Source organism: Symphodus melops (genome assembly GCF_947650265.1).
Source record: "Symphodus melops genome assembly, chromosome: 3".
Lineage (NCBI taxonomy): Eukaryota > Metazoa > Chordata > Actinopteri > Labriformes > Labridae > Symphodus > Symphodus melops.
The window spans coordinates 2,139,374-2,161,838 of record NC_136693.1 but is presented as its reverse complement, the minus strand read 5'-3'; the positions used below and the strand labels follow the sequence as shown (position 1 = coordinate 2,161,838).

The 22,465-nt window shown below is 47.2% G+C and overlaps 3 protein-coding genes across 11 annotated transcripts; 2 read left to right on the top strand and 1 right to left on the bottom strand.

Moving 5' to 3' along the window:
• The first annotated feature begins 1,308 nt into the window (after positions 1–1,308).
• gpatch1 (G patch domain containing 1) lies at positions 1,309–8,957 on the top strand. Of its 4 annotated transcripts, none has more exons than XM_079339111.1 (20): positions 1,309–1,416; positions 2,161–2,295; positions 2,577–2,662; positions 3,015–3,175; positions 3,295–3,392; positions 3,635–3,693; positions 4,020–4,268; positions 4,349–4,499; positions 5,404–5,483; positions 5,557–5,776; positions 5,870–6,169; positions 6,295–6,473; positions 6,822–6,949; positions 7,059–7,147; positions 7,341–7,540; positions 7,613–7,928; positions 8,013–8,090; positions 8,197–8,312; positions 8,404–8,540; positions 8,778–8,957. In XM_079339111.1, exons 1-20 carry the CDS (start codon positions 1,347–1,349, stop codon positions 8,809–8,811), a joined length of 2,886 nt encoding a protein of 961 aa, XP_079195237.1. In that variant the 5' UTR covers positions 1,309–1,346; the 3' UTR covers positions 8,812–8,957. The 4 variants fall into 4 exon arrangements, with proteins under 4 accessions (XP_079195237.1, XP_079195235.1, XP_079195236.1 ...); XM_079339109.1 differs by having other exon boundaries at positions 4,017–4,268; XM_079339110.1 differs by having other exon boundaries at positions 4,014–4,268; positions 8,016–8,090.
• A 328-nt stretch (positions 8,958–9,285) lies between these two features.
• Positions 9,286–19,167, top strand: LOC306821449 (uncharacterized protein). 3 transcript variants are annotated; one of them, XM_079339880.1, is made up of 12 exons: positions 9,286–9,489; positions 9,600–9,710; positions 9,920–10,008; positions 10,425–10,488; positions 10,616–10,754; positions 10,832–10,961; positions 11,184–11,368; positions 11,451–11,533; positions 11,634–11,702; positions 12,467–12,565; positions 12,663–12,801; positions 19,080–19,167. In XM_079339880.1, exons 1-11 carry the CDS (start codon positions 9,382–9,384, stop codon positions 12,786–12,788), a joined length of 1,203 nt encoding a protein of 400 aa, XP_079196006.1. In that variant the 5' UTR covers positions 9,286–9,381; the 3' UTR covers positions 12,789–12,801; positions 19,080–19,167. The 3 variants fall into 3 exon arrangements, with proteins under 3 accessions (XP_079196006.1, XP_079196005.1, XP_079196007.1); XM_079339879.1 differs by lacking the exon at positions 19,080–19,167 and adding an exon at positions 18,891–18,978; XM_079339881.1 differs by lacking the exon at positions 19,080–19,167 and adding an exon at positions 14,892–14,946.
• On the bottom strand, positions 12,868–22,448 carry wdr59 (WD repeat domain 59). Of its 4 annotated transcripts, XM_079339876.1 has the most exons (27): positions 21,858–22,448; positions 21,424–21,473; positions 20,979–21,114; positions 20,797–20,882; positions 20,589–20,669; positions 20,464–20,501; positions 20,282–20,370; positions 20,088–20,204; positions 19,865–19,942; positions 19,538–19,694; positions 19,276–19,355; positions 19,073–19,199; positions 18,864–18,973; positions 18,569–18,733; positions 18,373–18,468; positions 18,156–18,260; positions 17,940–18,061; positions 17,614–17,767; positions 17,057–17,113; positions 15,593–15,726; positions 15,186–15,267; positions 14,922–15,034; positions 14,549–14,699; positions 14,386–14,467; positions 14,168–14,288; positions 13,926–14,068; positions 12,868–13,725 (listed from the first exon to the last, which is right to left on the bottom strand). In XM_079339876.1, the coding sequence occupies exons 1-27, from the start codon at positions 21,909–21,911 to the stop codon at positions 13,490–13,492; spliced, it is 2,964 nt and encodes a 987-aa protein (XP_079196002.1). In that variant the 5' UTR covers positions 21,912–22,448; the 3' UTR covers positions 12,868–13,489. The 4 variants fall into 4 exon arrangements, with proteins under 4 accessions (XP_079196002.1, XP_079196000.1, XP_079196003.1 ...); XM_079339874.1 differs by having other exon boundaries at positions 20,282–20,501; XM_079339877.1 differs by lacking the exon at positions 17,057–17,113.
• Between the last annotated feature and the right edge of the window lie 17 nt (positions 22,449–22,465).

Below are 22,465 nucleotides of genomic sequence, written 5' to 3'. Positions count from 1 at the left end.
TGGTGATAATATTTGGTGTGATTTTATCCGTTTATCCTATGTAAGGTGACCTTGGGTGGCGTGTTATTATTATCATCTTGTGTTCTGTCCCAGAAATCGTTTTGCTTAAGGCTTTTTTGTGGATCAGTCCAAGCTATTATCTGTCACTGTCCCAGCTAGTCTTGCTCTTTACTGGCTTAGCCCTGGCTATAAAGTATCCTCACTATCCTCTGTCTGTGTCCTTTCTCACTGATGACTCTCTCCGGGCTTGTCCTGGCTATCTACTTGCACTTTTATGGGTCAGTTCTGCGTATTTACCTGTCAATTCTGCATCAGTCTCTGCCTCTTCTTGCTTCAGTCTGACTCTTCTTCTGTCCTCCTTCTGCTCAGGAAACTTTCAGCTACACTATCAGAGTGACCCTTGGTTCTCCATCCTCAGCTCGGTCCAGCTCTTTGCGAGTTCAGTTAGTTTAAACCCCCTGAAGTGTAGCACTCGATCGTGTTACAGAGAGAATGGATGATCTGTGTTTTCTGTGTGGTCCAGCTGGGGGGGACAATCAGCTTTCTGAAGCACGATTTTATGCATCACTAAGGGGGGTTATGAGTGATTTCAGGCTCAGAGAAAACAAATGACAAACTGATGTGAACTTTGGATGGAAACAGGAGGAAGGGGGACTATCTATCTATCTATCTATCTATCTATCTATCTATCTATCTATCTATCTATCTATCTATCTATCTATCTATCTATCTATCTATCTATCTATCTATCTATCTATCTATCAATTAATTAAAAACGTCATTCATGTATTTATTTTATTGATTTATTTCAAATTGAGAGATAAAAAAAAACTCAGACAAAGTTTGATGAAGTGAAAAAGTTTTATAGTCCTCCGAACCCTTTTTTCCTCAGCTTTTTTTTTTTTTTTTTTAGCTATGAAGCAAAATCAGTGGAGTCAATTATTAATAATCAATTTAGTTAAAAGGTGAAAAACAGGTTTGTCCCATTGAAGAGCGTCTGGAGACCTGCATGGCCAAGACAGTCGGCAGCAAAAAAAAAACCACACAAAGCTACAGTCAGAGACACACAGAAAGAAGAGATAATGAACAAATACTTTGAAATGAATCTTTTAGTACACCCGTGTTCATATTTTATAATATAACAAAAATCTTAACAGTTTATAGTTGGTGTAGATAAGCAGTAAAACTATCCACCCAAGAAAAGTATCGACATCTCACAGTACAGCGTTTCCACCACAGGGTGTCGCCTTTTCTCTTCCTGTTGTTAAAGCCACCTTAAGAAAGAACATTCGCTTTCCATGACGAAGTTTTATCTTCAGCGGCCACCGTAGTTACAGATAATCAACATGGCGTCCGACAGTGACAGCGACGAGGATTTTGTGACTTATGGGACTCCGCTGGAGCCTCTTGAAGAAGGTTAGGATCATTTTCACCCTGCTTTTTTTATCTGTCCCTTTTCCTTTAACAGTTCCGGTTGTTTTTTGGGGGTAAATAAAAACCGAAACGTCTCCAGGTCAATTTAAGCTGCTGAGCTAACGCGCAGCTAGCGAGGTAGCATCAACATAACACACTTTATTTAACATTTAAATAACATAATACAGACCTTATTTTAACATTTAATAACATAACGCATACTTTATTTAACATGTAATAACACGATACAGACTTTATTTAGCATTTAATAACATAATACAGTTTTTATTTAACATTTATCAACATAATACAAAGGCAGTGTGAAAGCTTCCTAAAGAGGGCTCCGTCTGACTGCACTAGTTCTTGCTTCCCTGCTGAGCGTCGCAAACTAAAGTTTGTCAAAGAAAAATGAAGAGGGATGATCCGTCTGAAGGAGAGGTAAGAAAAGAAACGAGGAAGAGGAGTAAACGTCAGGCAGACATGATGGTGATGAATGCTGGTTGAGGGCGTCCCAATTGGTTCTTGCTGGAAACCTGAGAGAGCTGACCTCTTCGATGTTTTAGTCACGTGTGAAAACTGGAGTGTGATTCTTCACAGACCGGTGATCTCCTCGTATTCACATTGATAACAACCAATGAATCTTCATCACGTGTGGGACCTTTAACAAAGTATTTTCTCCGTGTGGTTGCCGAGTCTTCTTTCTGAAAATGTTCTGAACGTGTGGATCTTTATTTGTGTTTGTTGCAGACGAGCCGCTGAAGAAACCCGTCCCGCTGCACGAGCAGACGGTGAAGGATGAGAAGGGACGATTTCAGAGGTTCCACGGAGCGTTCACCGGAGGCTTCTCAGCTGGTTATTTTAACACAGTCGGCACGAAAGAAGGTCAGTACCGCCAACACCTGCTCACCTGCTGGCCTGATCCAGTGCTCTTATGTACTCTTAACTCAGACTTTTACAACACGCCTTTATTTATTTTAGAGATAGGACAGACAGCCTCTGTACAGGGGGCGTGCTCTCTAACCACGAGGCCACAGACGCCCCTCTTTGTTTTGTGTTTTTATTGTGATTGTATTGTTCCAGCTTTGACTCATGCTGTCCTTCTATAAGTCGTACACACAGACGACCTATCATCCTGTGATTGTTGTGTTGTCGTCCGTCTTTAGGCTGGGCCCCGTCGACCTTCGTTTCATCACGTAAACAGAAAGCTGAGAAACAAAATGTCCGACCTGAAGATTTCATGGATGAGGAGGTACGGCTGCCCCGATCACAACAACATGAGCATGAAAACTCGTCTTTGTCACACTGAATGATCCTCTGTGTCTGTTTATCTGACGTGTGTCAACGTTTTGAATGTTTGAACCGCTCCACGTCTCTCGACGCTCTCAGAGTGACGCCAGCAGAGAGAGAGCCTCGCAGATTCTTGAACATTTATTTTACCCCGAACGCTTGGTGGACTAAAATCAGAGAAGTCGCTGTGACAGCCTGTGTCGATGAGCTTCACTGATCTGCAGTCATTTCAACTTTGTGACTCTCTAAGTCGAGTTATTTCTCAATGTTGATGTTTCTTTTCTTTTCTTTCTCTTTTTTAATTTGTGCATCAGGACTTCAGTGAACACGGCATCGCTCCTCGAGAGATCACCACAAGTCAGGAGTTCTCATCCACTCGCAAAGATGCGGTCAGAGAGAAGGCGCGAGCTGTCAACGCTCAGGCGGCGCTGATCCCTGGAGACACTCTGCTGGAGGAACTCATCTCTCCTGCCAGGTAACTGCACACAAACACACACACACACACACACACACACACACACACACACACCGAATCCATCCAGAGTCCGAGCTGCTCTGGGAGTCTCTCCTGACGGGTCTCTGTTTGCGTATCAGGCTGTCCATCGGGGTGGAGCTGCTGAGGAAGATGGGCTGGAAGGAGGGTCAGGGTGTCGGACCTCGCGTGAAGAGAAAAGCTCGCAGACAACAGACCGGTACGTCTCTCTCTCTTATAACCAGCTGTATGTATATCGTGTTATCATCTTCAACTTTGTCAGGATTTCTCTTTCATTTGTCTGAAAAGAGTCGATGATAAAGAGTCACCGTAAAGCTCCTGTGAGGAGTTTCTAGTTAGTGTTTAGAAAAAAGAAGAACTTAGTTCATTCTCTGCTTAAAATAAACGACTGCACATAAACAACATAAATAAAGTGTTTTATTTTCTCTCTCCTTCTGACAGAAGGAAGTTCCAAAGTTTACGGCGTTGTGCTGCCCCCTGCTGGATCAGAGGACTCAGAGGTCAGTGGCCCTTCCTGGCTGATGGTTTTTGCTGAAAACGGTTGCAGGGCCGTTTTGAGTAGCGACAGGGAAAATTGACAGTATTTGATTTCTGGGCCGAGAATTCCTCCCCAACGTTGCTGCTCGTCATTTTGTCCGACTCAGATCTTTGGAGTGAATCTAAGAGAGGAGGTCTTCGGCCATGTTGCTTTCTGTTATTTGTCATCATTTGTAGAGCCTTAAAATAAATCAGGGAAAGTTTAAAAGGTTAAAATGAAAATAAAAACAATTATTCATGCAAGCTTTGAAAAAAGTTCATTTAACTGTCTTTCTCTGACCAGCAGGAGGAGGATGATGATGGTGAAGAGTTTGCTCCTGAAAACGTCACCTTTGCACCAAAGGATGTGACTCCGGTGGACTTTGACCCTAAGGTGGGGGTTCAGGGTCTGGGGTACCGCGGTCTAGACCCAGGCCTGGCTCTGCTGGGCGGAGCAGCTGTAGAACACATCGACCTGTTCAGGCCGCAGTCTGACACGAGGAGTCGGCTGTTTGGAGGAGCACAGAGGGGCTCGCGGCGAGGAGGTGTGGCCGGGCAGGTGGGCTTGAACACGTTGGAAGCGAAGCTGTGATGAAAGAGGAAAGAAAAAGGTTTTATTGTAACTTTGTGTTGCTGCAGGCGTTTGGGATCGGAGCTCTGGAGGATGACGATGATGAAGAGGTTTACCACAGAGACTCCATGTCTCGATACGACACGGTGTTGGGAGGAGAGGAGCCTGGAGACGGCCTGTACGGCTGGACGGCTCCACAGCAGTACAAGAAGAAACCAGGTGACACAGCCTGGAAAAAGACCAGGCCAAAAAACGCCTTCACACACACACACACACACACACACACACACACACACACACACACACGTGTTGGAACCATCACTGAGGCCGACTGAGTTATTGATTGACTTTTCTAAACTGCAGAAAACAAACCCTGAAGGAGGAGCAGGCTGAGATACTAGAAGCCCCGTCTGCACGCTGAATAGTCGAGCATAGCGTGATGAAGCGTTCTGGCCCCTGCTAGCAAAACACTCGAGCTCAAACCATGGAGAGCTAAACTTAAGGACAAGATTTAACCCACAAGCTTTATTTCACTGAAATGTTCTGATTACAAATAACCATGGAAACCAAAAAGGGGCTGGAGACCCTCGCCAAAAAGATAGATAGATACTTTATTGATCCCGAGGGAAATTCAGGGCATCCAGTAGCAGTATACAGACAGGCAGGACACAAGACATTAGTTACAATACACACCCGCTGTCCCCCCTCCCCTCTTAAAAAGAAAAGAACAAAAACCAAATGACTGATTGTGTCGTGGCTCCCAGCACCTCTCCCTAAACTCCTTATTACAGGCCATCTCCAGCTCCAGCTAACAAGGCACCCTGTGCACAGCCTTCTTTCCAGTTTGAATCAGCGCTCCCGTCTTTAATATTTATCTGTCATCAGAAGATTTCCTCTGATGACTCGTCCTGCAGCTTTATCAAAGCTAACGGTCCAATCATATTCATCCTGACGTTAAATTCCGCCTTCTACCTCCTGATTACTTTCGTTTCAGTCAGACAGAAGTTTCATGTCGGATTTTAATTCCAGCTCAGTGTCGTTTCCTCCTCTCTCTCTTTTTTCGTTTCATGTTTTTAAAAATGTTCTGAAGAAGAAAACTCACCTGGATTTTTTCTGCTCACAGATAAAAGTAAAGACGCTTCATATCTCGGCAAAATCCTGGAGGGTTTCACTTTGGCCCAGAAACCAGTCGGGGAAAAAAATGTAAGCGACTTCAAACCTCTCCTCCCCTGACACCTTCACTGTGTTACTGACGGCGTTCTCTCTCTGTATGTAGATCTTCCCTCCTCCTGATCTGCCCCGAGACTATCGGCCCGTCCATCACTTTCGACCGCCAGTCGATGTGACCAGTCTTTCAGGGGTCAGTCCCGCTCTGGCCGAAGCTCTGAAGACCTCCAGGGGTCACATGGTCATCAAAGAGGAGCCTGAACCAGGAGGACGCCACCAGCTGGACTCTGGCCAGAGGAGGGCGCTGCTGGGAGAGGACACACTGCAAGGTAGTGATGAATCTGTCAGCAAGAAAATACTGTTGGATAAATCTGTGCTGTTGAGGCCAAAATCAGATGAACTTTGTCTTAAATGTGGATCAGGTCCCAGTTCAGTCATGGAGCTGCTGAGGCCTGAAGACAGAGAGCGACTGAAAAACCTCCGCAACTCCGCCACAGCCCCGCCCCCGCTCTCCCAGGACGCCGTGAAGTCGGCCGTGACCTTGGCGAGCTCGCTGGCGGCGAAGGCAGCCGGCTCGGTGGAGCTCGGCCGGCAGCAGGAGGCGCTGGCCGTGTGGAGGGGAGTCGAGACCACCTCACAGACCTTCAGACCGTTTGAGAAGGACCCCAGTAAACAGGCGCGCTACGAGATGTACCTGAGTCGCCTGAAACAGGGAGACAAAGGTCAGAAACTGGGTTTGAATCCCTGCAGTCTGCTCCTCAGACAAGTTTCCTTCAGAGTTTAGAGTTTGAATAAAGCAGGAGAAGTTCCAGATTAAAAGCCTCCTCCTCTGTCTGTGGTTTCAAAGACGCCCTGGATCAGAGTCTGGACCCGGGGGTGACGGAGTGGGAGCGGAGCCGGGAGAGGGACGAGTTTGTGCGAGCCTCCATCCTCTACAGACCCAGCTCGTCCTCGCTCTCCTCCCGCTTCACCCGGGGCAAACAAGAGGAGGACGACGACAGCGTGGAGGTCCGCCGGGACGAGGAGGTGAGACCGAGACGTTTAAAGGGAAGATCCAACACATGAGTTCTCTTTCATAAAGACGTTGGCTGAATGATCTAAAACCTGAAAGCAAAAAAAAAAAAAAAAAAAATTAAAGTTCACACACTGCACTCGTCAGCAGGTTATGTAACCACACACACAAAAAGAAAAGAGTACTTATATAAGCATCCGGAGAAAGACAATGTGAGAGGTAACCCTGATGACATCACAGTGACATCATCAGGGAAAAGTAAACTGTGTTTCACAAGAACCTCAAAGTGAAAACGATCATTTAGATACTTTGGTTTTTAAGCTTAAAGTGTGTGTCTGTGTCTGTGTGTGTGTGTGTGTCAGGGCGACGTGGACGACAAACAGGCTGCAGTCAACATGAAGATGTTTGGAAAAATGACCAGAGAGACATTCGAGTGGTATCCTGACAAACTGCTGTGCAAGAGGTTCAACGTCCCCGACCCGTATCCTGGGTAAATCTCTCACACGCCACATAAATACAACCTGACTGGGACACGGGTTCTATGTTCAGCTCAGTGTGTCAGACGGGTTCCTGTCCTCACCCTGCTCTTGGTCCCACAGGGCTGGTATTGTCGGTCTGCCGAAGGTGAAGAGGGACAAGTTTTCAGTCTTCAACTTTCTCACCGTGACCGAGAGCAGAGAGCCTGCAGGTAACTTTTCTTCTTACCTGAAACGAACATTTCTTGACTCGTGTTTTTCGACTTGGATGTTTGGCTGCCTTCAAAACGTTAATGTCTCAGATTGTTTATTAACGAGACTCACATTACTCAGGCAACACATACTTTACTCATACCGACGCCCTCTAAAATTCTGTACTCACATCCTCCTCCTCTTCCTCCTCAGCTCCTCCAAAGCCTCCAGAGTCTGGGAAGAGATCTCGATGGGACGTCTCCGGCCAAAAAGAAGAACAGAAGAAGAAGAAGGACCCGCTGAGTGAACTCCTCAGTGCTGCACGAAACCAAACTGAGACCAAAACTGAAAAAAACACCTCTCCGGCCTCCAGCGGCTCCAACCATCAAACTCCAGACAGCAGAGCGAAGGAGGTGAGTCCTGAACCCCGGGTGAAGCTAAGGGGGCGTTTTGGAAGTCTGAGCTTGTGTCTTCTCTTCCTACAGACAAAGCTGTCCGATGAGGAGAAGGCGAACAAAGACGATCGAGAAGAAGAGGAGGTGGAAGAGGAGGAGAGCAGGCCTCCTATGGATCTGTTCAAGGCCATCTTCGCCGGCTCCTCTGATGAGAAATCATCGTCTTCCTCAGAGGAAGAGAGTGACGAGGAAGAGGAGGAGGAGGTAGGAGGCACGAAGACGGACGAGGTCCAGGGGGAATCACAGCTGATCAACCTCTTCAAAGTCCCCTCCACCCCCTCCTCTTCCTCCTCCTCCGTCACGTCTTCCAAAACCACGCCCAACACTACATCTCGCCAGCACACAGGTAGGAACTGACAAACGATACAGAAACACATCTGTGTTACATCGATATAATCAGAGGTCCAAAAGTGTTTGTGTTTCTTTAAAGCAGAGGTTTCAACTCCAAACTCAACACGAGAGGAAGAGGAGTTTGGTCCGAAGCTGCCGCCTCCTTCAGCTGCTCCTTGTGAGTCCACCTAAATCTAAACATTCATATGATTCTACACGATTTATTAACAATGACAATATCATGCCAAAAATGATTATGTTGACCCTGCTGTTCCCCTGTTCAGCCAGAGGAGGCGCCACCTCCATCTGCTCTCCCGCTGAGGAGGAGAAACCCAGCAGGAGGAGCAAAGACAAGAAACACAAGAACAAGAAACAGCACAAACACAAAAAGGAGAAAAAGGTAGAAAAACAAACATGGAGTGACTCGTTCTCCTGACTGCTCGTCTTTTTTTTCTCTGCTGACTACACATCATCGTTTATTTGTCCTGCAGAAGAAGAAACACAAGAAGCACAAACACAAAGGGAAGCAGCAAAAGAAGAGCAAGAAGGAGACGTCGGACAGCAGCTCAGAGGAGGACAGTGACGGTGGAGAAGAAGAGCAGGTTTCCACAGAGGAGCTGCTCAAAAGGTGATTTCACAAACATCAGCGTTATATTAAAGCTCATGAGAGAGATGAAGTCTAATGTGACAGTTTTAACCACTTGCAGTCTGAGCCTTCCTTGAACAAACAGTAGTTAATTAAGCGCTAACAGAGGATTCGTTTTCGATAAAGTTGTCCGATTGTAAATTCACTGCCACCAAAAACGCGGCTCAACCTCAGAGTGTCTGCATGTCCGTCTTAATATCTCGTGTCTTCTCGTTCCAGACTGAAAAGCGTGAAGTCACGGGAGACCTGGTGAACAAGCTGGAAGTGTGTCCTCCGTGAGGACGACCAACATACAAAAAGAAAAGCATCAGAGTTGACCTCAGTCTTTCCTGATTCACCTCCTTTCATGGATGGATTCTCTTTTGTTTTTCATTAAATAATAAAATGATTTAATGTTGATGATTGTATTGATTTATTTACTGATCTATTGAGTTATATTTGAGTGCTTAGAGCATTAAAAGGGGAAGACTTACAAATGACAGATCTGCATTAAAGTGTTGCTCTAGTCTGGAGGTGGAGTCCATGGGTGGAGATACCAGGTGAGGGGAGGGAAGTTTTTTTTTTTTCTTCAATATTTTCATCAATAGACACTCTGGTTACATAAATAAATGTTCAAAAATACTGTAAAAGTGGATTTTTCACAATATATCCCCTTTAAAGCTAATTTATAAACTATTTTCTTAGTGTTAGAGAAGCTTTATCTTATTGTCCCACATGCCGCGAAGGCACCATCGCGAGCGTGTGTTGCTATGGTAACTGTCGCGACGGAGACCTAAAAGTCTCTTCATCGGCTTTCAGACTTTTTAACCAAATAATTTCTGAAATGACGACAAAGAAACTCGACCCTCTATCAGTGGAGGAACCTACACACGGAGGAGGAGAGGTGGAGACGCCCGACGAGGAAAGAGACGCAGGTGGAGGAGAGTCCCAGGTAACTGCATTTCAGCGGTTAGCTCGGTGGCTAAAGTTAGCATGGTGCGTTCAAGGTCTGCCTTTAGAAATATTAATAAGTTAATATTGTTATTTTTTTTATGTGTGCAGGTTCCAGTGAAGATGTTACGAGGTCACAGCGACTCTGTCACCGCAGCTCGACTCTGCTTCGACAACAGCCGAGTCTTGAGCTGCTCCTCAGACCGCAGTGCCATCCTCTGGGTAAACCATCATCTTACTATGGATGGAGATTTCTCTCTGCAATCCTCTATTGTGACAAAAAAAAAAGCTGTTTCATTCCTCTCTGGCTGTGTTTAGTAGGTGATTAAACAGCTCTTAACACCTCAGTAGTTTTCTGTTCTCCACGTGGATGAGTTCAGCAGAAGTTGGTCATCATTGTGTTGTCCTGTTGACACCTTTGACCTGTGCAGGATGTCGAGAGCTGCAGACCTCTGAAGGTCTTCGATGGACTTCACGGTAGGACCATCAGTGAGTGCACTCTCATCCCAAACAGCAGCAGGTGAGTAAAGATGAATAATTCATGAATCATTTCTGTCTGCAGCGGAGTAATGGGGCTTCTGTCTCGCACTAAACCACACCTTTCTTCATTGTGTTTTTTAGTCAAAATAGAATCATAAAGCACACAATTACCCCTCATGCTTTATTGGAAAAGATAAACAGACACATTTTATTAGTTTGCAAAGAATAGAAAAGAACAGAATACAACTTTATTCTGATGAGACCGGTACAAAGGCACCTATCAAAGACTATCTATCAGTTAATCAACGTTGAAGGCTGAAAGCTGGTGAAGGCCTTGTGCTGAAATGTGTCTGTTTAAAAACTTACTTTGAAGGACATTCAGCAGACTTTTCAGCTTTTTGCGACTGTGTTTCTAAAAAATGATATTGTGTGTGTGTGTGTGTGTGTGTGTCTCAGGATGGTTACAGTCTCATGGGATAAAACGATGGTGGTCACAGATCTGGAGACTGGACAGACTCTGGTAACTCTTCTTCTTCTCTCTGTCTGCTGGTTGTTGAAATAGGAGCACCGAGTTTCAAACCGACCCTCTGGTCTGAAGTTAATGATTATTGCTGATCTTGTTATTATTGCTCAATCTCTTCTTGCAGTGGAATTGCAAACTGGGCGGCCTGCTGACCTCCTGCAGCTCTTCGTCTGACGGCCAGCTGCTCGTCTGCACCGCAGATCCAAAGAGCATCGTTTACATCCTCGACTCAGAGGACGGGAAGATACTGCACCACGTCAACGGTGCGACGCCACACAGCCTGGCGACACATAGTGTGGATTCTTGAGACGGTTTATAATATCTCTGTTTGGCTTCACAGATCATCACCGCTCCACCATCATGCGGTGTCGGTTTGATCCTCAGAGCCGACGGGTGGCCACGGTGTCCGCAGACCGGGACATCAAACTGTGGGACATGAGGCACCAGGAAACGACGGTGTCGATCAACAGGTGACCAACACTCCACAGAAGCTTCTCATGATCCTTTATCTTCTCTTATTATGGCCTGCTGTTCGTCATGGTTAATGTTTAAATGTAGTCAGTCATTGTGATGTGTTATTTTAGTACACCAGTGGGCCCCTGAGAACCCACTGAACCCCAAACTGACAATTCTGTACCAACATCTGGAAACAAGTTCTGTCTTCATGTGCTTTGTTTTCCGGTTTCTCTCAGTAACCACAACAACGTCATCTCGGACTGCTGCTTCACCGACAACGGGCACTTCCTGTGCACTGCATCATGGGATAAAAGTTTGAAGCTGTGGGACCTGCAAGCGGGAGGATTTCGCTCTCACGGCGGGACTCTGCTGCGGAGCGGCCACGAAGGCAGCGTGAGCTCCTGCAGCTTCTCCGTTGACGGTGAGCTGGGGGGCGACTCCTGTGAGCCACATTTATACAGTGATCATCTGTCAACATGAATAATGTGCACGTTCATCCACAGCCAGCCTGCTTGTGTCTGGCTCCTACGACCGCACTGTTGCACTCTGGGATACATCCACCCTCTGCCCGACTCTCACTCTGAAGGTGTTCAAACACTACGAGCAGTACTCACTTTGTTTTTAATCCTTCGTGAAATGAAGGCGTCCTGTTTATATCTGTATTGCGTTTGTCGTCTTCGTCACAGGGCCACAGCGACTGGGTAACAGACGTGTCGGTCTCAGCTGACAGGAAGTTAGTGGCCTCTGCTTCCAAGGTACCTCGACTCCTCGTCCATCATCTTTATAATCAGATATAACGTTACAGTCAGCTTCCTCTGCTCTGAAGACTCAACATGCTGTTGGCTTTTTACATCCTCTCGTGAGGCTGACATTTTACTTCAGGGTCTATTGAGGACCAGGGATTTTTTTTTTTTTATTATTATTATTATTTTTTAATATATATATATACTTTATTAATCCCGCAAGGGGAAATTCGGTTTTCACTCTGCATTAATGGAGAGGTCTCAGAGTGAGGTTGCTGCCCCCAGCGGGCGCTCCAGAGCAGTTTTTGGGGTTCGGTGCCTTGCTCAGGGGCACCTCGGCAGTGCTCAGGAAATGGACTGGCACCTCTCCAGCTACCAGACCAGTTTCCGGACTTGCTCCGTGCCGGGACTTGAACCGGCGACCCTCCGGTTCCCAATCCAAGTCCCTACAGACTGAGCTACTGCCGCCCCAAATCTCTTCTCCTGAGGGACAGGTCTCTGTAACATGTTTATCAGACAAGTTAGAGCATATTTAGGAGGAACCTCCCTGATGGCTTCAGTCTCCATCATTGTTCAGTTTGTTGTCAGTGATGCTTATTTTGATCCACTGGTGTGCACGTCTCAACTGGTGCGACAAACATGGACCAGGTCTGTTCTCTGTTCTTCGTCAACTGATAAATGTGTTCAGATCAAGTCTTCACCGTCTTATTGTAATAAACATCTGAGTGACTTAGCGTCTGCCTCTTTTTTTTTTTTTTTTTTTTTGTTCTCTGCAGGATAAAACCGTCCGACTGTGGAACTTGGAGAACATGGAGGAAATCCCTGAAGTCCTGGAGAAGATTGCAGCTGAGGGAACAGGAGTTCACATCTTCAAAGTGAGAGAAATATCCCAACATCACGTTTACCATTTCTTGTTGCTCAGCTGTATCAGATACTGAATGCTTCAGATTCACAGGTCGGTCTTTTTTCCAGTGTGAGCAGTGTGGAAAGCCGTTTCCTGTGTCCAGACTACAGACCTCAGATCTGCTGACTCGGTGCGTCTTCTGCCGGCTGAAATCTCCCTCCAGATACCGACCTCAGCCTCCACCTCTCCTGTGATCAGACACAGCTGGTAGGGATGCAACATCTGGACCAGCATGACTGTGACAGTTACGACGATATAATACTGAAACAGACATTTCAATTCAAACTTCATTTTATTTTACATCAACTACATTTGTTAACTATTCACACTTTCTTCATTCAGAGTTTAACATAAAAAACAGTCTAGATCCAGCACTGAGTCCAGTAAGGCCTCTGTGAATATGGAGCGACCGACGCTGTCCTATCCCACGCTCAGGGCAGGCAGTGAACACACTCCTACCTCTGAACTAGAGTCACATGACCTGAGATTCACATGCTGTTGTTTCTTTGCTTTTTGCAGTGACAGTGTTTTTATTTTGTGGTGTTACAGCATTAAAGGGATTGTTAATATGAACATATTATTCACACTCTACGACCCCCCCCCCCCCCTCCCCCCAAAGAAACGTGTTGGGAAAGCTTCTGGTCTTGCAGGACTTCAGCGGACTCTCTGGGTGAAGCTTCTGATCCGTCTCACAGAAAATCACTTCTTCAGACGCTCAGTGCTACGGAGAAAGTTGTTCATGAAGGCAGCGTGAAATTAATGACAAGTCTAGCCTTTGGGTTTAAATTCAGTCTGGAGGGTTTAACCTCCAGGGAACATGATTGTCCTTCGGTCTCAGCAGTAGCTTACTGTTGTCCTGTCATCGTCTGTGAGCACACGAGTAGTCCAAGCTGCATCAGAAGGTGCTCTGCAGCAGACAGTGGCAGCCGCAGCCAGCCGGGCACTCGTCCTGTCGGCGGAACCAGTCCATCATGTGACTGGTGTGTCCGCCGTGACCGCAGCTCAGGCAGAAGTTGGAGGAGCCGCGTACGGCCACGTGACAGATGGCGCACTGGAAGGTGAGACGCTTGCACACGGCGCACTGAGTTCCCCTGGCCTGACTGCGACAGTGACAGCAGTACACGCCAAACTCTGCAGACAGACAGAGAGAAACAGGGTTAGCATTAGCATTAGCAACACAGCTGAGTGTGTATTAGAACAATCAGGGACCCTCATGGTCTCAATACATCGTTTAGTGTGCGACCTTCGAACACAGGCAGCAGATCATTTGTATCATGTGTGAAAAGTTCAACATATACGGGGGGGGGGGGAATGTTCGGAGATAAACGTACCAATGCCTTTGTGAGGTTCAGGGGGGCACGAGGCGAACTTGAGAACATCGGCTCGTTTGTCCCTCAGTCCCCAGCGGTACAAGATTTCACCATAGCACTTCTTAAAGTCATCAAACTGCAGCATGTTGGCCGGGTCCAGCAGCCTGCGGGGGGGGGGGGGGGGGGGGGGGGGAGTTTGTGTTAAAGAAACAGAGAACATGTCAGCAAAAAAAAAAAAAAAGTCATCTTTCCTTCTATATCACCTCTTGTTCATATCGTGCTGCTCCCGCTCTCGTTCCCGTGGATCCGTGTAGCCTTGGTTACCATAGCGATAATCATCAGGGGAGGACTCGCCCCAGGGGTTCGGGTGTTCAGACTCTCGACCTGTCAACAACAAGAAAACGAATGAACGGATAAATCATGTAAAGGAGTGATGAAGCGGATGGGTCGTTGGCCTGCAGGCGGCGCTGTGGAGGCTCACCTGGGTTCCAGTTGGAGGTCGTGATGGAGTCAGAGGTGCTGGAGCAGGAGCCCGAGGTGACGGAGCCAGACGTGTAGCTGGGCTGAAACGTTAACATGCAGATCGTGTGAGTGTAAATTTACAGCAAACATCATTGTTGTTTGGCAGTTTGGGTGAAACGTACATATCTGGAGTGCGGTGGGGGGAAGATGGAGGAGCGTGATGGATGCTGTCCGTACAGAGAGAAAGAGTCTGCAGGAGCAGCCTGAGCTCTGAACACGCTGCACAGCATGGCCAGAGTCTGGACGTCGCTCATCTGACTGTAGTGATCCAAACTGTTAAACACACACACACACACACACACACACACACACACACACACACACACACAGCTTTCAGAATGGGCTCTGAACACAACATCAGGTCACATCCCTCAGTTTCATCTCTCTCCTGCCCCGGCTAACACCGTCCCTCCTCTCTCTACTCTCTGCTCTAGAATATTTTCCACGGCGGGAACGTCTGGCGAGTTTTCCTCCTGATGAAACAAATCAACTCACAGGGTCTCCAGCAGCTGGCGTCCGAATGGGTGTCTGGCCCAGGGGGTCTCTGTGTCGGGGTCTGAGTCTGGACTCAGATCCTGATCGGTTGCTGCAGATGCCAGAGCCCACACCTGCAAAATCACACACACACACACACACACACACACAGACGAGCGTTCAGACAAACCTCCTGTACGTGTGACATCTTGAGCTCCAGCAGCTGCCATGTTTTGAGTTCATGCTGCCTGAAGAAAGAAAACAGCTGCACTTTTTTTTTTTCACCTTCGCTACGTCTCTGCGTCCAACTGTCAGCGCCGCTGCTGCGTTCTTCTGACACGTTTCCTGGATGTCGTTCATGTTCAGACTGAACAAGACAGAAAAAAAAAACTAAGTATAATTCTATACAGCTGCCTCTAGTGCACTGTCCAATCAATAAAGTCTTCTCATTTTGACATTTTATTTTGAAAGGTAAATCACTGATCCTCCGCAGCAGAGTCTTGTTCCTGCTGATTCAGTATTTACCCAAATTCAGATGACTAAACTGGTGTTATATTTTTTCACAGATTTTGGGATGACGTCCCCCGAATGCAACTATTTTTGATGTCTAACAGTTTCTGTGGAAACATTGTGAAAGGTCAAGAAGCTCTGTTGGCCCCTCCCACCCTGAAGTGAAGTTCACAGATAGTTACATGTAGCTCTCTCCCAGAGCCTTGTGGACGGGCAGCAGGCAGGAAATCTCCTGGATGATGACCTTTCCGGCCAGTTTGATTGGACGGTTCCCGTAGTCCGTCCCCTCGCGCTTCGTCTTGAACCGCCGAGATTTCTGACAGACAAGACGGACGGACGGACGGACAGACAGACGGGAGGAGGAGGAGGAGGAGGAGGAGGGAGGGGCGGCAGACCAAGAGGAGACAAAAAAAGCACCACTTAATTAAAAGTGGTCTCCATGACAAATTACTGTTAGAGACGGTTCACACTGCGAGACACTGACTGATGGTGCGCGAGGCCTGTGACATGAGGCTGCTGTTACTGTCCCTTTAAGAGGCTCCATGGAGTCATCACACTACATGTGTGTTGTGCTTGTCTCTGACTCAAAGAACAGTTTGGGGATTTCTTTGATGAAATAAAGTGGTCGGTGCATCATGAAGCCTCAGGGGCCGGGTCTTCTCTGCCCCTCCTATGGAAGGATCCAGAACACCTCCACTTGTGTCTCGCAGCGTGAACACACAAGTTAGTGCACAGATTATTATCAACTAACTCATGTGGAGCCTGAAGAGCCAAATTACGTCAACAAGATGTTTGAATTAAGGGTCAAAACAGAGACGTGAGTTCTTCTGATGATCACAGAAAGGCTCCTGATGTTGTTAAGTGTTAGTTCAAAGCTTTAGACTCAGTTAAAGAGCAGACAGGACGTGTGCTTGTACCATCTGAGTTTGAATCTCATGTCCAGTGGTCGACTGTAGCGGATAATGCTAACCAGCTGTGCTAAATGCTGCGGAGCTAAAAGAGTGGAAAGACTATGAAGGGACTTGTTTTTGTTCCTTTATTCACAGCTGAAGAGAAAACACAGATCTGAATTGATTGAGTTATGTACAGAGCTGCAGTCAGGAAGCACTATTCTGGGGCGGCTGTGGCTCAGAGGTAAGGTCAGGGATTCGATCCCCAGCTCCTGCAGACACGTGGCGACTGAACCCGGAGTCGCTCTTGTCGCTGCGTCGGCGGCGGCGTATGGACGTGATCAGTAAATACTGAGGGACACTTTACGAAGTGCGTGTGTGAAAGAAGCATGGAGTCGTCAGAAGATTAGAAAAGTGTTTCACAAGCTCAGTTAGGTTTTCTATTACTGAAAGAAGATGTTTGAAGGTTCGTCTCATCTGATCAATCCAGACGTGAGGAAATGTTCAGCGTACTTCAAGAGCTTCAACTACGTCTTTACCAGTCACTGTGACTTCCTTGTTACCGTCTCGGGAGGATGCTGATGCTGACAGACTCCAAACAGCATCACAATTCAAACTTGGAAGCGACAATGTTCTTTGACTTTGTAAGCGGCTCAGCTGTAAGGAGGTTAGCGCTGATGTGCAAAGAAAAGGTTACTGAGAAGAGAGGAAACGAAGGAGGGATGGTTTCATGAAAGGACAGAGCTCATTCAATACCGGCCAATCATGGAGGGTTTGGACAGACCAGCGCCGGGACGCAGAGATTGGGAGCTTCTGATTGGAGGAGAATAGGAAGAAGGCGTGGCCAGCAGCAGCAGGTGATTAGCCAGAGGAAACAAATAAAAGGAAAAACATATAGTAGCCCATCAGGGAGAGAGAGAGAGAGAGAGGGAGAGGGGACTTTCTTTTTTTAAAAGTAACTAAAGTGAAGTCCTCAAATGTAAGCCTCTGCTGCAACCTCATTGGCTGCTGAAACTGATGTCAACAACAAGGTGAAACCAGAAGCATGTTGAAGTCCTAAGAGATATTTGTTCCTTTGACCTGGACTCCTTAATCACACTGAAAGTATGGACGACCCGAATAACCCGGGACGAGTGAAACATGACTTTGAGATGTTCTGGAAAGACTTCTGACCCTGGTTCAGTCTGAAAACTCTGCAGTCTTTGTTATACGTTCAGAAACTGTGACACCGTGAGTCAGGCTAGCATGCTAATAAGGAAACAGCTGCCTTGCACATGACATGGGATGATGGGTGTCAGGACGGCGCCTCTTACCCGCTCTTTGTAGTAGAAGGAGGAGATGGAGACGGTGTCTTTGTCGGAGCGAGTCGGGCTGCCGCTGTACAAGCGCAGCGTGCTCTGAGACTCTGAACGCATCTTCATCGGGGTCAGCACTCCGCTGTGATAGGCCGACAGAGCCGACAGGGACCTGAACACAACACGCAGATGTGATCAAACAGGAAGGCTACCCTGGCTTTTCTCCTGTGAAGGGACTCGTATATCGCTTTTCTCGTCTCTTTTACACCTCCGATCACAGCGACACATTTGCACACTGATGTTAGAGCATGCACCTGTGTGTGTGTGTGTGTGTGTGTGTTTACCTGGGAGTGGGTTCAGTGGGCGGGACAGAGCGATGCATCGTGATTGGTCGGGTGAAGTAAACAAGGCAGCCGGTACCACAGAAACGAGCGCCGGAGGTCCGAGGGAACGGGATGTTTGCATCCTAAAAAGAAGACGATTATTCTCTGCACGTTTGATGGAGATAAAAACGTCTTCCCTGCGGTCGTGTCTGCGCGCTGTAAAACGTGTCTCCTTACCTGATAGGAGCCGTACGTGTTGGTGACTCGAGGGAACGCCTGCAGGGCCGGAGTGACGGGGTTGGAGAGCACGAAGGGGCTGGAGGTCGGACCGTCCTCCTGAGTCTGTGTGAGGGAGTAGGAAAGGTTAGCATGAGCTAACCTAGCTGCTTGAGACTTCAGACTAGTGGGAGGAGAGGATCAGGATGGGGGGGCGGGGGGGGGGAGAGAGACCCACCATGTCCGACTCCAGACAGGAAACCAGCTGTCGCACACACGGCTCCAGACAGTTCTGGTTTCTCTTCACTTTCTGCAGGGACGTGTCAGTCAGAATCTGAACGCATGGAGAAAACAAAGCATGAAGATCGTCCTCTTTAACTTTCAATGACAAGAATTACACGTGGTGTCGTGGTGCGTTCAGGATCCATCCGTACCTTCTGGATCTTTATCTTCATGATGGAGGGGATGGTTGTTGGGGAGACAAACTGGAAGGTTGGCGCGGCGTTGTTGGGATACTGAGCAGGAAACTTGACGACCAGGTGAACCTGATGGCTGCCGAAGTGAGCCGACACCACGCAGCTGCGGTTCACTGCGTCCATCTGCACAGAAAACATCTCCGTTTGACGTCGACACGGACGCTGACTGCTACGGATTTAAAAGATGTCTCCTATACATTAAATTAGATCATAGATACGGACGTTAAAGGGACAGTAAATGTCACATTCTCACCTCCACGTTGACGTTTCTGATCTGTAGGTTGACCAATGAAAACTCCTGCTGCAGAGTCTGAGGGACACCTGAACCCCCCGCTGAGTCCTGACGACCTCCAGAGTCCTGATCTGAAGAACGACAGAGCAGGAAACAACAGGTGCAGCTTTAAGCGGGAGGAGAAGCACGATGCAAAGAGACCGTGAAGTTCAACTTGACGCATCTCTCACCCTGAAGGTTTTCAGAGTTGAGGCCGACACCGTACTGACTCTCGGGCTCCTGAGACGACAGAGACTTCTCGGCCTCGACGGTGAGAGACATCCCCTCCATCAGGTCGTCCACGTCACTGACACACAGCTGCACAACCACATGAGGCTGAGTGAGAGGAGAGCAAACTACAACAGGCCTCTGTCTCTGTGGTTTTCACACTGACCTTCTGCAGCTGAGGATCCACCCTCCAGATCCTCAGAGTCTGGTCTCTGGACCAGGTGACCAGCTGGTAATCCTTCGAGCCTAAAGAGTCCACAAACCGTCACACAGACACTTTACACGTGTTCACTAAACACCTAATAAACGTCTGAGCTGCAGAGAAGAGGACATGTGTTTGAGTCGGTATGAAATGAGATGCATGGACTCTGGGACAGTCAGTCAGGGTGTGTGTGCGTGTGTGTGCGTGTGTGTGTGTCACGGGTCACCTTCTTTCTGCGGCCTCCACTGGAACTCCAGCACCACGTCGTCGTGTCCGACGAAGGCGTGGACGGGATTGTTGAGGTCGAGCGTGCTCCAAAGTAACAGACTGTTCTCTCTCCTCAGCTGAGGAACCATCACTGTGACCAGACCGTTGGAGAACGGCTGAGACAACACACACACACACACACACACACACACTGCTTACTCCTTCTTCTACAGTTGTGTGTTTTTGCTTTTTTAGTAGATTTAAAGTGTGACATTAGAAAACAATCTGTGTGTCTGATAATTTCTTTTCACAATCACCTTTAGAAAATTAAAACTGTGATACTCACCGTGTAGCGGGCCTTCCACACCGGCACCTGGCAGGACAGGACGTTCAGATACTTCCTGGGCTGTCTGTAATCCCAGAACTGAACACACACACACACACACACACACACACACACACTTAACATGCCTCTCCTCATGGATTCTGGATGAATCTTTGGTTTTAAACTCTGCGAATCATTTGATCAGAACATCGGTGTTGTGTTCGAGGCGGCTCGTTTTTCTCACCCTCACTGAGTTGTCCTGGCTCGACGTGGCGAAGATGAACTCGTTCTCCGGGTGCCAGTCGAGGCCGTGGATCTTCGACAGGTGAGCCGCCACGTACTCCACGGCCGTGTTTGGCTTCTGCTCGGAGAGAATCAAAGAAGGGTTGAACCTGAGCGCTCGCCGTGCACAGGTGACCTCACGTGACCTCTGCTTACTCTTTTATCCCAGATTCGAACGTCTCCATCGTGACTGGACGCCAGCAGGTTCTGGTTCTTCCTGTTCCACTTCACCTGAGCCGCTCCGGCTGGAAACAAGAGAGACAGGATGTGTGAAGGTGTGAGGACGCAGGTTGAAGATCGACCAATCAAACGGAGAAACGTGACCTTCAATGACTCACCGACAGCAGACAGCGCCACCGTGGGTTTCCGAGTGTCCCTGCAGAGTGGAACACAGAAACGCTGTGATGAGTTCAAATGTCAAAACTGAAACTGACGAGACGCAAAGATCAGCGTCCCCTCTCACCTCGTGTCCCAGATGTAGATGTAAGTGTCCACCGAGCTGGTGACCAGGAACTCGGGTTCAAACCAGGACCAGTCCAGATCACTGGGGACAAAAACAAAGAGTCCCTGAACACATCACAGAGTCTGAGTTCATACAACAATGAGTCTTTAAATGCACCACGTTGGTATCAGGATCACCTGACAGGAGGTTTTTACATGAACACGCCTACCTGATGACTCGGGTGTGAGCCTGCAGGGAGGTGTGCACGTCTCCACAGCCGTCCCTCCACGAGTACAGATCCACGCGCTGGTTACTCTGCAGACGACACATGGTGTGCGTTTGATTATGTCCAGGGAAGAGTTTTCTTCATGCATGTCTTTTGTTGATAAATCGATATTAAAAAGAACTCACCGATGCAGCGAAGACGTGGGACTCTGACCTGTGAGGATTCCACTGGACCGTCCCCACGTCCCACTTACTCTGACGACTGATTTTCCTCGGAGGCTCAGACGGAGCCTCGAGGTTCACCATGTAGAGGAAACGTCTCCTGGGGGGGAAAAAAAACAAAAAACATTCAAACGTGTGATGTTATAAAGTCTTTATCTGATGACAGCCCTCCTCTCCATCGTGTCTGCCACTTGATGCTCGTGAAGGTGGGCGTACACATATTCAGCCGGGGTGTGTGTGTGTAGCATCATGTCTCAGTAACAAGAGTGCATACATGTAATTGTCCCTCATTTGAATCAAATACTGTTCTACTCCTGAATGATTTTTGTTGACCTCCTGCACTGCTTCCACTCTTTGACTTCTGTCCCCCTGTGAAGAACTGTGGTGCGTTCAGGGGACTCGAACTTACCCGGACAGTACTGCGTGTGAGCCCAGACAGTCCACTGACATGGCGGTGGCCTAAAAAAACACAGAAGGTGATAATGGAACAGGTTTAGTTGAGTTTATTTAGTTGTTAGTGACCATATGCAAAATAACCACTTATTAAGAGAATAAAACACACAAACAAGCCCCTTAATTAATATTTTATTCAGTCATTATTTGTCTACAGTCTCATTTTGTTAAATTAAGTGGTACTGTGGTTTTAGTGACAACCCTACTTTTAATTATTGTCAACAGAGAAAAGTGCAAGTCAACAAGAGGATTGATGGAGTTTGGAGCAACTTCATGAAAACTGTTGTTTTCTGACTTTGTTGATTTTTTAAGACTTGGTAGAAAACATTTGAACCGTCCACCTCACGTGACGTCACTTATTTGACACCTGAGATGTCTCGCAGAAAATACCTGAGCATCGCGAAACTCCACCACCACATTCTCGCTGCTCCAACGGGCCGCCATCTTTCTCCGTCTCCTCCTACCGTCAACAAAACGTCACGTGACGACGCTGCGTTCATGAGAACTGAAACGGTGGGAGATCTCAGACTTACCCAGAGGCTTCTGTATTAATCACTACTAAAGCTATATTATGATCCAAACTAAAATGTTTTCTTGGCATTAAAACATTTGTGGGTATCTACGGTTTAGTTTTAAAGAATATCTCAGTAAATTTACGTTTACTATATCTGTGTCCAGAGGGAGAGAAAAACGTAAAGATGTAATTTTTTGTATTTCCTTTTGATCTTTTTTTTTATTTCAAATATTTTCACATCAAATCTTGTTCCTTGTTTGTTTGAGTGATTTCATGTATCCTTTTCCCTCTGTCGTGATGCATTTAATGTCTTGCAGCGCTATGAATTGCGATGTTGCTGAAATTGGATGTAAGAATAAACTTCCTTTACCTTAACAGGTAAAATAAGTAAACACAATTAAGCTTTACTGTTATTTAAAAAAAAAAATCACATTAAAACGTAATTCTCCAGGTCTGCAGACAGTTAAATTGGTGATATTTAAGC

Coding starts and splice junctions, on each gene's coding strand:
- gpatch1 (XM_079339108.1), top strand. CDS start 1,347: ATGGCGTCCGACAGTGACAGCGACGAGGATTTTGTGACTTATGGGACT. Junction 3,176..3,294: donor GAACTCATCTCTCCTGCCAG/GTAACTGCACAC, acceptor TTTGCGTATCAG/GCTGTCCATCGGGGTGGAGC. Junction 8,091..8,196: donor GCCTCCTTCAGCTGCTCCTT/GTGAGTCCACCT, acceptor TCCCCTGTTCAG/CCAGAGGAGGCGCCACCTCC.
- LOC306821449 (XM_079339880.1), top strand. CDS start 9,382: ATGACGACAAAGAAACTCGACCCTCTATCAGTGGAGGAACCTACACAC. Junction 10,009..10,424: donor CTCATCCCAAACAGCAGCAG/GTGAGTAAAGAT, acceptor TGTGTGTCTCAG/GATGGTTACAGTCTCATGGG. Junction 12,566..12,662: donor CAGGAGTTCACATCTTCAAA/GTGAGAGAAATA, acceptor TCTTTTTTCCAG/TGTGAGCAGTGTGGAAAGCC.
- wdr59 (XM_079339874.1), bottom strand. CDS start 21,911: ATGGCGGCCCGTTGGAGCAGCGAGAATGTGGTGGTGGAGTTTCGCGAT. Junction 19,356..19,537: donor GTGGAGGCCGCAGAAAGAAG/GTGACCCGTGAC, acceptor TGGACTCTTTAG/GCTCGAAGGATTACCAGCTG. Junction 15,035..15,185: donor GACGCAGAGACGTAGCGAAG/GTGAAAAAAAAA, acceptor GTGATTTTGCAG/GTGTGGGCTCTGGCATCTGC.